Source organism: Gracilinanus agilis, chromosome 3, assembly GCF_016433145.1.
Source record: "Gracilinanus agilis isolate LMUSP501 chromosome 3, AgileGrace, whole genome shotgun sequence".
Lineage (NCBI taxonomy): Eukaryota > Metazoa > Chordata > Mammalia > Didelphimorphia > Didelphidae > Gracilinanus > Gracilinanus agilis.
In genome coordinates this window covers 595,157,348-595,173,704 of record NC_058132.1, presented here as the reverse complement: position 1 = coordinate 595,173,704, position 16,357 = coordinate 595,157,348, and the positions used below count along the sequence as shown (strand labels likewise).

Below are 16,357 nucleotides of genomic sequence, written 5' to 3'. Positions count from 1 at the left end.
CTAAGATGGTGTGATTCTCAGAAAGGTAAGATTACTGCTCTCCTGGTCTATACTCTATTCTTTACCTAGGAAGGGCCTCTGGTCCCCTTCAGCCACATATAGTAGTCCTCTCTTTCCCATGAAACTGTGACCAGGGTCCCTGGTCTCTTGAGTTTGACCCCCAACACTTCCCACCCTGAAACTGTGACCCAATACTGTGTATGGGCAATAGAATGTTGCCAGTAGGTCCCAGCTGCACCCAGTGCCAGCAAAGTGTTGCCTGTAATCTCCCTGACCAGTTGTCCAAACTCTTTATCATCTCTGGGCTAAGAACTTCTACAGCTGCTGCCGCCAGTGTTGCTGTGTATGTGAGCTATGGAGAAGCTTTCACCTTAGTGTCACAAAACTCCTGCCAACCCCCTAAATTTTCTCAGGCAAGAAAAATGTCTCACTTTGATCTTTTATTGGCTCTGCCATTCCAAAATTTGATTTGGGGTATTATTTCAGTTTATTTGAAGGAGATTGTTGAGAAAGTTCAGCTTTGCTCCTTCCTTCTTTGATAATTTCTTGAAATAAAATGTCTGGGCTCTTTTCTTGACCATGAATTTCAGGTAATCTAATAATTCTTAAATTATCTCTCCTCAGTCTGTTTTCTAGATCAGTTGTTTTTCCAATGAGATATTTCACATTTTCTTCTATTTTTCATTATTTTGACTTTATTTTATTGTTTCTTGATGGTTTATGGAATCAGCAGCTTGCACTTGCCTAATTCTAATTTTTATGAAATTATTTTCTTCATTGAACTTTTATACCTTTTTCCATTTGGACAATTCTGCTTTTTAAGTTATTTTCTTCAGTGAATTTTTGTGCCTCTTTTTTCCAAGCTATTGATTCTCTTTTCATAATTTTCTTGCAGCACTCTTATTTTTTCCCTAATATTTTCTCTACCTCCTTTATTTGATTTCCAAAATCTTTTTTGAATTCTTGTTGAATATGTGTCCAATCCACATTTTTCTTGGAGGCTTTCTTTTTAACTATTTTGACATCATTATTTTCTGACTTTCTATCTTAATCTTCCTTATCAGTATAATAACTTTTTTGTGTTCAGGTTCTTTTGTTTTTATTTATTTTAATAACAAATTTCCACATAAGTTTTCTGAAGTTTTACAATCCAAATTGTCTCCCTCCCCCCTCCCCAATCCTGAACTGGCAAGCAATTCAATCTTCCTAGTTTATGTCTTGAATTCTAACTTTATGTTAAAGTTGAGCTCTGCTTCTTTTCTAAAGATTGGCAAGCATCCCAAACTTCAAGTTTCTCATGCTGCAGTTTTCAGAACTAGTTCTAGAGTCTATAAGTTTTTTTGTGCTTTTAAGGTGTTTTTGATCCAGATAGAGGTATGGTCACTGCCTTCTAGACCCACACTACAGTTTTTAACCAGGAAGAGACCTTGCTCTCCTGCAGCTACATGTTATGGTATTCCTCTTGGCCTAGTGCATCTGGTCAGTGCTATAGGATTCTGAACCCACTGCCAGAAAGGGTTCCTGTAATTTCTTTTCCACTAGTTGTCCAACCCCTTTTCCATCTACAGGCTAAGAGCTCCCAAAACTACTGCTATGGGTTGTGTAATTTCTAAACACAGGTACGCAAATGATAAACAAAGTCTCCAAGCCATAAAGAAAGATAGGTTTATTGGGGTGGGGGAGGGGATGGTCCTACAACAAAGCTGGATCTCTGGTCAAGAATAGAAGGACCCTGAGCACTGTGAGAAAAGACCTTCTTTTATATCCCCAAAGAATTAGACAACTTTTATACCAGTACAAAAATAATTTAGTACAGTGATAAAAATAGAGAGATGTGGATTGGTTGAAGTAGTCAGGAAATACTTCCCATAAGAAGTCATTTGACAATGATTCAAGAATCACTTGATAGAAGAGGGGGAACAGAGGTACCTTGGACTAGTGATGTAAAAGATTAGAGTGGGTGGTGTTGGGTGGTACCAGGTTCTGAACCTAAGGTCAGACATTCTGATGTATAATGGATCACAAGTTCAAGACCATGATTATTGCTGAGGGTGCATGATATAGAAAATTTGAAGGGCTTATCCTAACAACTAAGACTGACATTAAGGCCTGTGTTAAAGCAGTTATTTACTTAATTCAAACCCTTAATACTTATACTAAAATTATCACAAACCTATTAATATTATCACTTAATGACATTATTAATTACCTATAATAAAATCATAATTATGATTAACTCAAAACTATTGCTAACCTTAAAATCTAATCCCTCTATAAGGGAATAGGGATTTTCTCTTGCATATAGCAATTGTAGCCATGACTATCATCTGCTACTAACACTGCCATTGTCTTGTGCTCTAGATCTGACCACCGCCCCAGTGGCACAGACCTTTCCTTTTGACCTCCTACGTTGTCTTGGACTACAAAATTGTTTTACCCCTTCCTTTTATTGACTCTGCTGCTCCATAATTTTCTTTGAGACATTATTTTTAAATTGTTGGAAGGAGGGGAAGATGGCAGAGTCGGACATGATACTGTCTTGCTCTCTAAATTGCCCCACAGACAATCCGAAATAATACCGCAAAATCAGTGTTAAAGGTGGCAGAAATAGACAAGAGTTGGAAGTGAAACAGAACAGCCAAGGACAGTGTGGGTGATAGAGACAGGAGTTGGCCAGCCAGGGTCCTGCTAATATCAATAGTCTGAAGTCTTCTGGAGGTGGGTAGGTGAGAAGAATAAGCTCCAGGAGGACCAGAGATGCATTTGGCAATCAATGGCACTTTATTGAGAGTATTGAGGGTTTTTATAATTAACTGGTGTTTCTACCCAAACTTCTCCATATACATGGTAACAAGCAATGTTTGTGTAACAACAGGTAATGGTTAACAGAGAACCTCCCATCTTGTATGGGGATTGGAGAAAGATGACATCTTCATGTGGGGATTGGGTGTCCATTGGTTACATGAAACATACACAAAAGTTCTGTTGGAGATACAGTTGCCTATGGGGGTTTCCAGGGATATGGGACACAACATATCTTAGAGAAGAGAATGTGGCGGGGATTTTCTAGCTAAAGGTCTTTTGGATCTATGCCTGGGGGTCCCAACATGTGGGAGGAAGGTCTTTGACCTGACTGCTGTGTCACTTTATTGAGACTTGAAGCACAAATGCCCTGTAAAATTGACAAGTATCAATTCGTGGGAGCAGAACAAGCAGCCTCACTTTGTCTAGTTAAAGTGAAAGCCTATATCCCAGTGGCAAATACTAGCAGGGTCAGCAGGCAATAAGTCATGAGAATAGCTGTTTGAACTACAGCCTCAACTCCAGAGATCCACATACATCCATAGCTCAGGGGGTTGGCCGTTGACTGGAGAAGGAATTCAGGGGCCCAGGTCCACTGACCAGACACCTAGGCTATGACTTCAGGAGAGGAGAAATGAGGAGAAAGCACCTACCACTGAGTGCAGTTGCTGAGGGGAAAGGGCTCCATTGGATATATGGTCCCTCTAGGGGAATGGAGTCCCTTGCTGTTATTCCAGTGAGGAGGCAAGCTGATGTTTACAGTCCATAGGAAATGGAGCTGTCTTCTTGTAGTGGCAGAACTGCAGGGAGTGGGGGTAAGAGGGGTCTCTGGTTGGAGCAATTGAGGTCAATCACAGACTGGGGTATGAGCCAGGGAGAGCAGAAACTATAACTGGCCCTGGATTACAGAAACTAGAAGAAAATAATAAACACAAAGAAACTCTGAAACCTGAGACATCATTCTCTACATCCTAGAAACTGAGCCTAATTCTAGCATAAAGCTAACAATTAAGCCTACTGGCCCCTTAAATCTAAAAAAATCGAACAAGCAAAAAAGAAAGAACACAAGTATAGATAGCTATAACTTTGTTCTCATAGGGACAAAGAAAGCCTGGGTTCAAATTGAGAGTGCAGTGAAGTTAAAATGCCTATTTCCAAAACAATAAAGATAAACATCAAATGGCCATGAGCCCCAAAAGAGATTACAGAAGAGCTTTAAAAAAAGACTTCAAAATCCAAATGATTAAAAATCAGAATTGGACAAGGGAAAGTTAATGACTATTTAAGGCAACAAGAAATGACAAAACAAAATCAAAGAATGACAAAATAGAAGAGAATATGAAGCATCTTAATACACAAACAACTGACCTGAAAAATAGATTGAAGAGAGACAGTATGAGAATTGTTAGATTATCAGAAAATTATGATTTTTTAAAAAGAGTTTAGATACTATACTCCAGGAAATTATCAAAGAACATTGTCCTGAAGTTTCGGAACTTTTTTTTACCTCTAGGGTAAGATATAAATTGAATGAATCTACACAGATCACCACCAAAAATAGATCCCAAGAAGAAAATGCATAGGAACATCATTGCTAACTTCTGTAATGCCCAGGTGAAGGAGAAAATACCATAAACAGCAACAACAACAAAAAGTAAACTAAACTCATACTGTTGAACTACAGTCAGAATAGTATAAGACTTAGCAGCTTTAACATTAAAAGAATGAAGGGCATGTATACACAATATTTCAAAGAGCAAAGGATCTGGGATGACAATTAAAAGTAAAACACCCAGCAAAACTGAGCATAATTACATATGGGAAAAATGGGCATTTAACAAAATAAAGGAATTTCTCTCTTTTTTTTTTGGAAAAAGAGTAGAAAATTTGATCTGCAAGAACCATAAGATGATAAACAAGAAATATCAATTAGGAGATACAATAAGATCAAATTGTTTACTTTTATATGGGAAAATGTTATCTATAACCAATAAGAATGACATTACTATTTGGGTAGTTTTGAAAGAGTACATATAGGTACATGAAGAGTTGAAAATAATAGAATGTGCTAAAAAAATAAAATAGGGTGGAAGAGGCAAGATGGAACAATTATCTCATACAAAAGAAGCATGAATAGAAGACTTATCACAGAAGAGAAGGAGGGGGTGGAGGGCTGGAAGTACTAGAACCCTTTTCTCATCAGATCTGGGTGGAAGAGAACAATATATACAACTAGAAGAATAAAAGTCTTTATAACTTACAAAGATCAGGAGGATAAATGGATAGGTTAAAGGAGGGACTAAAGAATCAATAGAAGGGAGGGTAGATTAAAAGAAAGCAATGGGATAAGATAAAGAAGGGATTCCTAGAAGGAGTACAAATCAAGAAATAGGAGTATAAGAAATATAAGGTCAGGGTGGGGGGATAAGGAAGGGACTTTTGGAAGAGTGGATAGTAGAAGAAGTAGGAGGGCAAGAGGAGAGGATAAGGAAGAGGTATGGATTGTAGAGGCAGTGGTCAGAAAAAATTAGACTTCTCAGGAGGGATAGGGCAATAGGAGAGGGAAAGGACAAATAGTGAGGAAAAATAGAATGGAGGGAAACCTACAACAAGCAATTATGACTTCAGATGTAAATGGAATAAATTCACCCATAAAACAGAAATGGATAACAGAATAGATAAAAAACTAAAACTCAACAATATGTCATTTATAAGAAATGCTTAAAAATGAGAGACACACAGAGTAAAAATAAATGGGCTGGAGCAGAATATGCTCAGGTGATACAAGGAAATCAGGGGTAGCAATCATGATCTCTGACTAGAATTAATCAAAAGAGATAAACATGGAAGATATATCATGCCAAAAGATACCATAGATAAATGAAGCATTATCAATATTAAATCTATATGTACCAAATGTTATACTACCCAGATTTTAAAAGAAAAGCTAAAAGTTACAAAGAATAAAAAACAAAACACTTATAATGGGAGACTTCAATTTTCTCCTCTTAGAACTAGATAAATCTAACCAAAAAATAAATCAGAAAGAAGTCAAGGAGATAAATAGAATCTTGGATAAGTTAAATATGATCAGTATCTGGAGAGAAATGAATGAAAGGTACATGGGACCTTTACAAAAATTGACCTTATATTAGGGCACAAAACCCATCATAGTTAAATGTAGAAAAACAGAAATATTAAATTCATCCTTTTCAGTTCAAAATTTAGTAAAAATTATTTAGAATAATAATTACATTCAAAGGTAAAAATTAATTGGAGAGAAAAAAAACCTCTCCTAACCAAAACATACAGGACTCCTCAAGGGGGCATAAAAACAAATCCAGACAAATGGAGGGACCCCACAACAGGGCGCAGGGTGGAAGGTACATGGAATCGAGGCATTTCCATGCTATAAAGGGGTGAAACAGCTCTCACTAAATAGTGGGCTGAGCAACCCCCTCCCCCCACCTACATTTCCAAGGCCAGCGCAAAAGAAGTAGAGCAAGTTTGGGGCACCCATTGAGTCATTGGCAGCTCCAGGGCCTGCCCCTGAGAGCAGCAAGACTTAAGACCCCAAAAGGCTAAAGAATATGCGCAGACTTTGAGCGCTGACACCGAGCGCAGGCACGGGTGGAGGAGGACTCAGACGCGAGCAAAGGTTCTGAAACCTTGAGTGGGGAACCAGTGTAGACGAGTATGCGACTGTGGAAGCAGTGACCTGAGACATGCAAAGGAGCCTCTGGCAGGAGGCATGACCTTGAGAACAACTAGACCTGAGACCTCAGGAGTCCAAAGAGCGCAGACAGACCCTGAGCCTGAGGATAAAGCTGAGAAGGGGCTGGGCTTAAAATGGCAACCCAGAATCAGGAAGCCCAGAAGAGAAAGATTAACAACAAGAAGAAGAAATCTTTAACACTCGACAACTTTTACACAGAGAAAATCCAGACAACAGAGCAAACAGAAGAGGAGAACAAATAAGCAATCACATCCGAACCATCCCAAAATAATGAAAACTGGTCACAAGCTCTTGAAGAGTTCAAATCTAAGATGACTAGAATGTTGGAAAAGATTTGGCTAGAGAAATGGGAAATAGCTCAAAAGGAAATCAGGCAAGAAACTAACAGTTTAAAAGGCAAAAATTTGCAGTTGGAAAGTGAGGCTCAGAAATCAAATGAACTGATAAGCAAATTGAACACCAGAAATAACCAGATTGAAAAGGAAAACCAAAAGATTATAGCCAAAAACCAGTCCCTAAAGGCTAGAATTGAGCAATTAGAAGCCAATGATCTCTCAAGACAGCAAGAACAAATAAAACAAAGTCAAAAGACTGATAAAATAGAAGGAAACATGAAATATCTCAATGAGAAAGTGACAGACCAAGAAAACCAGTCTAGAAGAGACAATCTGAGAATCATTGGTCTTCCTGAAAAAGCAGAAATTAATAGAAATTTGGACTCCATACTAAAAGAAATTATTCAGCAAAATTGCCCTGAAGTTCTACAACAAGAGGGCAGATATAGACATTGAAAGGATCCATAGATCACCCTCTACACTAGACCCAGAAAAGACAACTCCCAGGAATATAATAGCCAAATTCAAGAGCTTCCAAGTAAAAAAAAATTTTACAAGAAGCCAGAAAGAGACAATTCAGATATCAAGGAGCACCAATCAGAATCACACAGGATCCAGCAGCCTCCACACTAAAAGACCGCAAGGCTTGGAATATGATATTCAGAAAGGCAAGAGAACTTGGTCTTCAACCATGGATCAACAACCCATCAAAACTGACTATATTCTTCCAGGAGAAAGTATGGGCTTTCAACAAGATAGAAGATTTCCAAATATTTGCACAGAAAAGACCAGGACTAAATGGAAAGTTTGATATCCAACCACAAAAATCAAAAGAAACATGAAAAGGTAAATAAGAAACAAAGGGGAAAGAAAGAAAACTCATATTTTTAAAATTTGCCTCTTTAAGGGCTTCAATAAGATCTAATTATCTGTATTCCTATGTGGAGAAATGCTATGTATAATTCTCTGTAGTGAACTCTATTCGCTATTATAGTATTCACTATTATAGTAATCAGAAGAATAATTCATAGGGAGAGGTTGGAATACTAAATGGTCTAAGATGATATGGGGGGTGGGAAAGAGGGGGGTGAATAGTAGGGGACACCAAGAGAAACTTGATTGAATAAGAAAAATAGAATATTCTGTTACACACAAAGAGGGCATGGGAAGGGGAGGGGACAAATGCTATTATAAGAAGGAGAGGAAGAGAGCATTAAGAGGTAATATTTAAACCTTACTCTCAGTGTAATTAACTCTGAGAGGGAAGAGTAGCTATATTATCCATTGGGATATAAAACTCTATCTAACCCTACTGAAAAAGTCAGAAGGGATAAACCAAGGGGAGCAGGGAAGTGGGGAGGTCAAAAAAGGGAGGGGAGAAGAAGGGGAAGGGAATTCATTAGGCCTTTAAAAATAAAAAGAAGGGAATAATAAGGGAGGGGGTAGAAAGGGAAGTTAATCAAGGGAGGGGATAAGGGTTACTGGCTTAAAGCAAACCACTGGTTTAAAAGGAAATAGTTTAAGAAGAAAAGGTAGAACTAGGGGAGGATACAAAAATGTCAGCGAATGCACAACTGATAATTATAACTCTGAATGTGAATGGGATGAACTCGCTCATAAAATGGAAGCAAATGGCAGAGTGGATTAGAAACCAAAATCCTAAGGGGCAGCTGGGTAGCTCAGTGGAATGAGAGTCAGGCCTAGAGACAGGAGGTCCTAGGTTCAAATCTGGCCTCAGCCGCTTCTCAGCTGTGTGACCCTGGGCAAGTGACTTGACCCCCATTGCTTACCCTTACCACTCTTCTGCCTTGAAGCCAATACACAGTATTGACTCCAAGACGGAAGGTAAGGGTTTAAATTAAAAAAAATCCTACCATATGTTGTCTACAAGAAACACATATGAGGCGGGTGGGCATACACAAGTTTAAAATAAAGGGCTTCAGCAAAATCTTTTGGGCATCAAATAAGAAAAAGAAGGCAGGAGTGGCTATTATGATTTCTGACAAAGCCAAAGTAAAAATAGATACGATTAAAAAAGACAGGGAAAGTCATTACATCCTGATTAAAGGCAGTATAAACAATGAGGAAATAACAGTGCTCAATATGTATGCACCAAGTGGCATAGCATCCAAATTCATAAAGGAGAAACTGGCAGAGCTCAAGAAGGAAATAGATAGTAAAACCATAATAGTGGAAGATCTAAATATTCCTCTTTCAGATCTAGATAAATCAAACCAAAAAATAAATAAGAAAGAGGTAGGAGAGGTGAATGAAGTCCTAGAAAAATTAGATTTAATTGATATGTGGAGAAGAACAAATAGGGACAAAAACGAATACACCTTCTTTTCAGCTGCACATGGTACATTCACAAAGATTGACCATGTAATAGGGCATAGAAACATTGCAAATAAATGCAAAAGAGCAGAAATAATAAATGTAACCTTCTCAGATCATAATGCAATAAAAATAATAATTAGTAAGGGCACCTGGATAGGCAAATCAAAAACCAATTGGAAATTAAATAATATGATTCTCCAAAACCAGTTAGTCAAAGAAGAAATCATAGAAACAATCAATGATTTCATTGAAGAGAATGACAATGATGAGACATCCTACCAAACTCTATGGGATGCAGCCAAGGCAGTACTCAAGGGGAAATTTATATCCTTGAGTGCATATATTAACAAATTGGGGAGGGCAGAGATTAATGAATTGGGCATGCAACTTAAAAAATTAGAAAGCGAGCAAATTAAAAATCCCCAGATGAAAACTAAATTAGAAATACTAAAAATCAAGGGAGAAATTAATAAAATCAAAAGTAAAAGAACTATTGAATTAATAAATAAGACTAGAAGCTGTTATTTTTTAAAAAAAGATAAAATAGGCAAAGTACTAGTCAATCTAATAAAAAAAAGGAAAGAAGAAAACCAAATTGACAGTATCAAAGATGAAAAGTGAGACCTCACCTCTAATGAAGGGGAAATTAAGGCAATCATTAAAAATTATTTTGCCCAATTATATGGCAATAAATATAACAATCTAGGAGATATGGGTGAATATTTACAAAAACATAAATTGCCTAGATTAACAGCAGAAGAAATAGAATACCTAAATAATCTCATATCAGAAAAAGAAATTGAACAAGCCATCAAAGAACTCCCTAAGAAAAAATCGCCAGGGCCTGATGGATTCACAAGTGAATTCTATGAGACATCCAAAGAGCAACTAATCCCAATACTATACAAATTATTTGATATAATAAGCAAAGAAGGAGTCCTACCAAATTCCTTTTATGACACAAATATGGTACTGATTCCAAAGCCAGGTAGATCAAAAACAGAGAAAGAAAACTATAGACCAATCTCCCTAATGAACATAGATGCAAAAATCTTAAATAGAATACTAGCAAAGAGACTCCAGCAAGTAATCAAGAAGATCATCCACCATGATCAGGTGGGATTTATACCAGGAATACAAGGATGGTTCAACATTAGGAAAACCATCCACATAATTGACCATATCAACAATCTAACAAACAAAAAAATCACATGATTATCTCAATAGATGCTGAAAAAGCCTTTGACAAAATACAGCACCCATTCCTACTGAAAACACTGAAAAGTATAGGAATAGAAGGACCTTTCCTAAAAATAATAAACAGTGTATACCTAAAACCATCAACAAGCATCATATGCAATGAGGATAAATTAGAAGCCTTCCCAATAAGATCAGGAGTAAAACAAGGATGCCCATTATCACCTCTATTATTCAACATAGTACTAGAAACACTAGCAGTAGCAATTAGAGAAGAAAAAGAAATTGAAGGTATCAAAATAGGCAACAAGGAGACTAAGCTATCACTCTTTGCAGATGATATGATGGTCTACTTAAAAAATCCCAGAGAATCAACTAAGAAGCTTGTAGAAATAATCAACAACTTTAGCAGAGTTGCAGGATACAAAATAAATGCACATAAATCATCAGCATTTCTATATATTTCCAACACATTAGAGCAGCAAGAGGTAGAAAAAGAAACACCATTTAAAATCTCCCTAGACAATATAAAATACTTGGGAATCTATCTATGAAAACAAACACAGTAATTATATGAAAACAACTACAAAACACTTTCCAAACAAATAAAACTAGATCTAAACAATTGGAAAACCATTGATTGCTCATGGGTAGGACGAGCTAACATAATAAAAATGACCATTCTGCCCAAATTAATTTACCTTTTTAGTGCCATACCTATCAAACTACCAAAAAACTTCTTTACTCAATTAGGAAAAACTATAACAAAGTTAATTTGGAATAACAAAAGATCAAGAATATCAAGGGAAATAATGAAAAAAAATGTGAAGGAAGGGGGCCTAGCACTACCAGATATTAAACTATACTATAAAGCAGCAGTCATCAAAATGGTATGGTACTGGCTAAGAGAAAGAAGGGAGGATCAGTGGAATAGACTTGGGGTTAATGATGTCAGCAAGACAGTGTATGATAAACCCAAAGAGCCCAACTTTTGGGACATGAATCCACTATTTGACAAAAACTGCTGGGAAATTTGGAAAAGAATATGGGAGAGATTAGGTTTAGATCAACATCTCACACCCTACACCAAGACAAATTCAGAATGGGTGAATGACTTGAATATAAAGAGGGAAACTCTAAATAAGTTAAGTGAACACAGAATAGTATAGTTGTCAGATCTCTGGGAAAGGAAAGATTTTAAAACCAAGCAAGAGTTAGAGAAAATTACAAAATGTAAATTAAATGGTTTTGATTATATTAAACTAAAAAGCTTTTGTATAAACAAAAACAATGCAGCCAAAATCAGAAGGGAAACAACAAATTGGGAAAAAATCTTTATAACAAAAAACTCTGACAGGGGTCTAATTACTTAAATATACAAGGAGTTAAATCAATTGTATAAAAAAATCAAGCCATTCCCCAATTGATAAATGGGCAAGAGACATGAATAGCCAATTTTCAGGTAAAGAAATCAAAAGTATCAATAAGCACATGAGAAAGTGTTCTAAATCTCTAATAATTAGAGAAATGCAAATCAAAACAACTCTGAGGTACCACCTCACACCTAGCAGATTGGCTAAAATGAAAGAAGGGCAGAGTAATGAATGCTGGAGGGGATGTGGCAAAATTGGGACATTAATGCATTGCTGGTGGAGCTGTGAACTGATCCAACCATTCTGGCTGGCAATTTGGAATCATGCTCAAAGGGCTATAAAAAAATGCCTGCCCTTTTAATCCAGCCATACCATTGTTGGGTTTGTACCCCAAAGAGATCATAGATAAACAGACTTGTATGAAAATATTTATAGCTGTGCTTTTGTGGTGGTAAAAAACTGGAAAATGAGGGTATGTCCTTCAATTGGGGAATGGCTGAACAAATTGTGGTATATGCTAGTGATGGAATACTATTGTGCTCAAAGGAATAATAATCTAGAGGAATTCCATGTGAACTGGAAAGACCTCCAGGAAGTGATGCAGAGCGAAAGGAGCAGAGCCAGAAGAACATTGTACACAGAGACTGATATACTATGGTAAAACCGAATGTAATGGACTCCTGTACCAGCAGCAATGCAATGACACAGGACAGCTCTGAGGAATTTATGGTAAAGAATGCTACCCACATTCAGAGGAAGAACTGCAGTAGAGGAAACACATAAGAAAAACAACTGCTTGAAAGCATGGGTTGAGGTGGACATGATTGTGGGGATGTAAACTCCAAACTACCATACCAGTGCAACTAACAACAATTTGGAAATAGTTTTTGAACAATGACACATGTTAAAACCAGTGGAAATGTGCATCGACCATGGGTGGGGGGAATGCGGGGGGTGAAGGGGAAAGTAGGAGCATGAATCATGTAACCATGTTAAAAATGAATATTAATAAATGGCAATAAATAAAGAAAGAAAAAATTATTTGGAGATCAAATAACTCAATCCTAAATAATGAGTAGGTTAAAGAACAAGTCATAGAAAAATAAAGAAAATAATAATGAGATAGCATATCAAAACCTATGATATATAGCAAAATCAGTAATCAGAGGAAAGTTCATATCTCTAAATGCCTATATTGATAAGATAGAGGAAGAACACATTAATGAATTGGGTGTATTAACACAACTTAAAAAAATAGAAAAAAGATCAAATTTAAAATCTCCAACTAAATACCAAATGGGAAATCCTATAAATCAAAGTAAAAAAAAATCCAAGAAAAGCAAAATTTTTGTAACAGATATGTTCAAACAAATTTTCCTTATTGGCTACAACCAAAAAAAATTTACATAAATTTTAGAAGTACATTATACAGCCTTACAGGTAACCTGTCCCAGAGCTTCTCTTTCTACCCTATGTTCTTCACATGGTTGATTATAAAGATTAGAGGAGATACCAGAGGGTCAAAATAGGTTGAAAAGCCAAAAGCACTGTGTAATTTTAATTGTTTTTATTATTACTACAATCTCATTTTACAATAAATCATGTATGTATATAAATCTTGCTTCCAGGGAGAGAACAAAACATTCCTTTCTGGGGAAGCAAGAGATTTAAAGATTTGTTCTTAGACGATGAATCTTGAGTAGGTAGCCAAATATTTGGGTCAGTAAATATTTGAGATCAGTAAAAATTGAATGTAAGATAACCATTGAATTAATAAATAAAGCAAGGAATTAGTTTTATGAAAAAATCAACAACATAGGGAAGAAAACAAAGGCACTACCATTAAAAATGAAAAGGGTGAACATGCCATCACTGAAGATGAAATTAAAACAATTCTGAGTTATTTTGCTCAATTATATGCCAACAAATTCTATAGTTGGAGAAGTCTTCAGCCCTTTCTCATAACTTTTTCTTTTAGCAAGCCCTATTCACAACCTTCTTATGCCCTAGAACTGTGCCCATGCATGAGAGAGGTCTGAGGGCTGAATTTCTTTAGAGGTGCTTAGATTCTTCCAGCAAGAATTTTCTCTGTGCACATCAGCTATATTAGTGGTTCCCAAACTTTTTTGGCCTACCGCCTCCTTTCCAGAAAAAATATTACTTAGCGCCCCCTGGAAATTATGAAACTATTTCTTGAACTTAGAATAGAATGTAATACAAAAAAAGTGTGGCCATCACTGCCTCATTGGATGGCTGCAGCACCCACCAGGGGGCGGTAGTGCCCACTTTGGGAATCACTGTGCTATATGTACTTGTAGATTATTAAAGTTAAAAGAGACATTAAATATCATCTATTCCAACCCCCTCATTTTTATGGACGAGGAAACAGCTTGTCCTCTGACTACAAATTTATTGTACCATTATCACTTTGCCTAAAGAAGTGAAATGAAGGTACTAATTATTTATTGTTGAAATTAATTTATATTTTTCTTTTTCAGTTAAAACCACTTCAAAAATTGATTCAGCCATCCATGTTTATGAATGTTCCCCCACCTGTAGAAAGAACAGACCCTCTAACGTAAGTGCTTTTGAAAAATTTGTTCATCAATAAATTATATATATACATATATATGTATTACATTATATATATAAATAAATTTTGAAAAATTTGTTCATTAATAAATTAAAAATTATTTCTAAGATGGCTATAAGAATTCTAATAATTCAATAAATAGGTGCCCTTGAATATCTAGTAGTAAAACAAAATGAATTAATAGCCAGCATTTATAAAGTACTTTTAGGTTTGCACAGGACTTTACAGGGATTATTTCATTTAAGAATACAAAGAAAATTGAATATGCAATTTGAAAACATTTAGTATATCACATTGTTGAATAGTAAGAAGTAGAGAGGAATCAGAGTCAGGGAGTAGGGGTCTGACATGTCTGGAGAGGATATTCATAAGTAAAAGGAGGAACATATTTCTGGGAGAGGAGCAGAACTTAAACTCAAAAAAAGAGAGAAGATACAAATGGTATTTAGTGAAAGCATTAAAGACATAAGCTTGAAGGAAGGGAAATTAGGAACAAAAACTGAAAAAGAGTACAAGCAAACCTGGAATTGTACTAGAACACTTTTCATTTCAAAATCATACATCTAGGGGGCAGTGAGGTGGCTCAGTGGATTGAAAGTCAGGTGCAGAGACAGGAGGTCCTGTGTTCAAATCTGGCCTCAGACATTTTCTGGCTGTGCAACTCTGGGCAAGTCATTTAACCCCCATTGCCTAGCCCTTACCACTCTTCTGCCTTGGAACAAATACATAGTATTGATTCTAAGATGGAAGGTAAGGATTTTTTTAAAAATCGTATATCTAAAATGACAATGAACAAACTTAAGTTAAAACAAAGGAGCTGATTTGATGAATATTAAAACCTTCTTGAAATGTGTGGCGGTTAAATACTTTTTGTGTATAGTATTTGCAAAAAAATGAACATTTTAAATATAAAAACTGTTTCTGGCTGTTAGTGTTGAGAATTAGAACTTAGATAGGAGATAAATTTAGATACAGAAACTAATTCCTGCTCCAGTCATTTTCTGTTGCTCTAAAGTAAAGCAGTAATAGTGAACTACCTCTTTTTCCACAAAGAAATTCAAGCCTTTTTTTTTTTTTTTAAAACCTTTACCTTCCATCTTGGAGTCAATACTGTGTGTTGGCTCGAAGGCAGAAGAGTGGTAAGGGTAGGCAATGGGGGTCAAGTGATCAAGCCTTTTATCTCCTTTGCTGTTGCTGTTTTCAGCGAGCTTTCTTCTTTGCAAGTAGTGGGGATATAGGGGTTTGAGATGTTTCATCCCTTTTAGAATCTTAGACCTTCCTCTTCTAACTCCACTCAGTGCTAGTCTAGAGAGAAAGTAGCTGTCAAGGTAAGTGAGACAAAGAGGAGATGAAGTGGACTGGTTTTAGAATTGTGCACATTTGAAAAAGACATATTTTAGGTATTTAACTGTATTTCTATTTTGTAGAAATGTCATCACACCGCAACTAATAGAATATCCAGCATTCTTATCCCCAGACTTAAATGTTACTCTTGGGAATCAACAAAAACAGACTCATTTATCATCTCCAGTACGACTTGAAAAACTTCAACAACAACCACGAGACAGGCAAGAAATAATCCCCTTTTCTTATCTACATATTTGTCTCATGAGATAATTTATCTGCCTCCAAGAAAAAATTCCAAGAACAATCACTCTTCTCTACTTATTTGTTCTGACTTTTACTGGAATTGCCATTGACTGGTGATATGTTGGAAGGGTAATGGCATGATAGAATCCAAAGAACACTGGACTGAGAGTCAAGTAGGTGATTTCTTGTCTTAATTCTGTTCATAACTAGCTATGTGATTTTGAGAAAGTAATTCATCTGTCTGTGACTCATTTTCCTGTTCTACAAAATGACGGAGACTGGATTAAGATTATCACTAAAATTATTTCCTGATCTAACATTCTATGAATATATCTTCCCAGAGAAAAAGCAATACTTTTGGGCTAAAAAAAGGTAAAAGACCAGGTAACAAGTA

At 36.2% G+C, this 16,357-nt stretch overlaps 1 protein-coding gene across 1 annotated transcript in view; it reads left to right on the top strand.

Moving 5' to 3' along the window:
• Positions 1-16,357, top strand: part of C2CD6 (C2 calcium dependent domain containing 6) — a 120,947-nt gene that overhangs the window by 42,951 nt on the left and 61,639 nt on the right. Inside the window, exons 8-9 of the mRNA XM_044670641.1 lie at positions 14,279-14,358; positions 15,801-15,941. Of these exons, the coding sequence (XP_044526576.1) occupies positions 14,279-14,358; positions 15,801-15,941 (221 nt within the window). The remainder of the gene's footprint in view (positions 1-14,278; positions 14,359-15,800; positions 15,942-16,357) is intronic.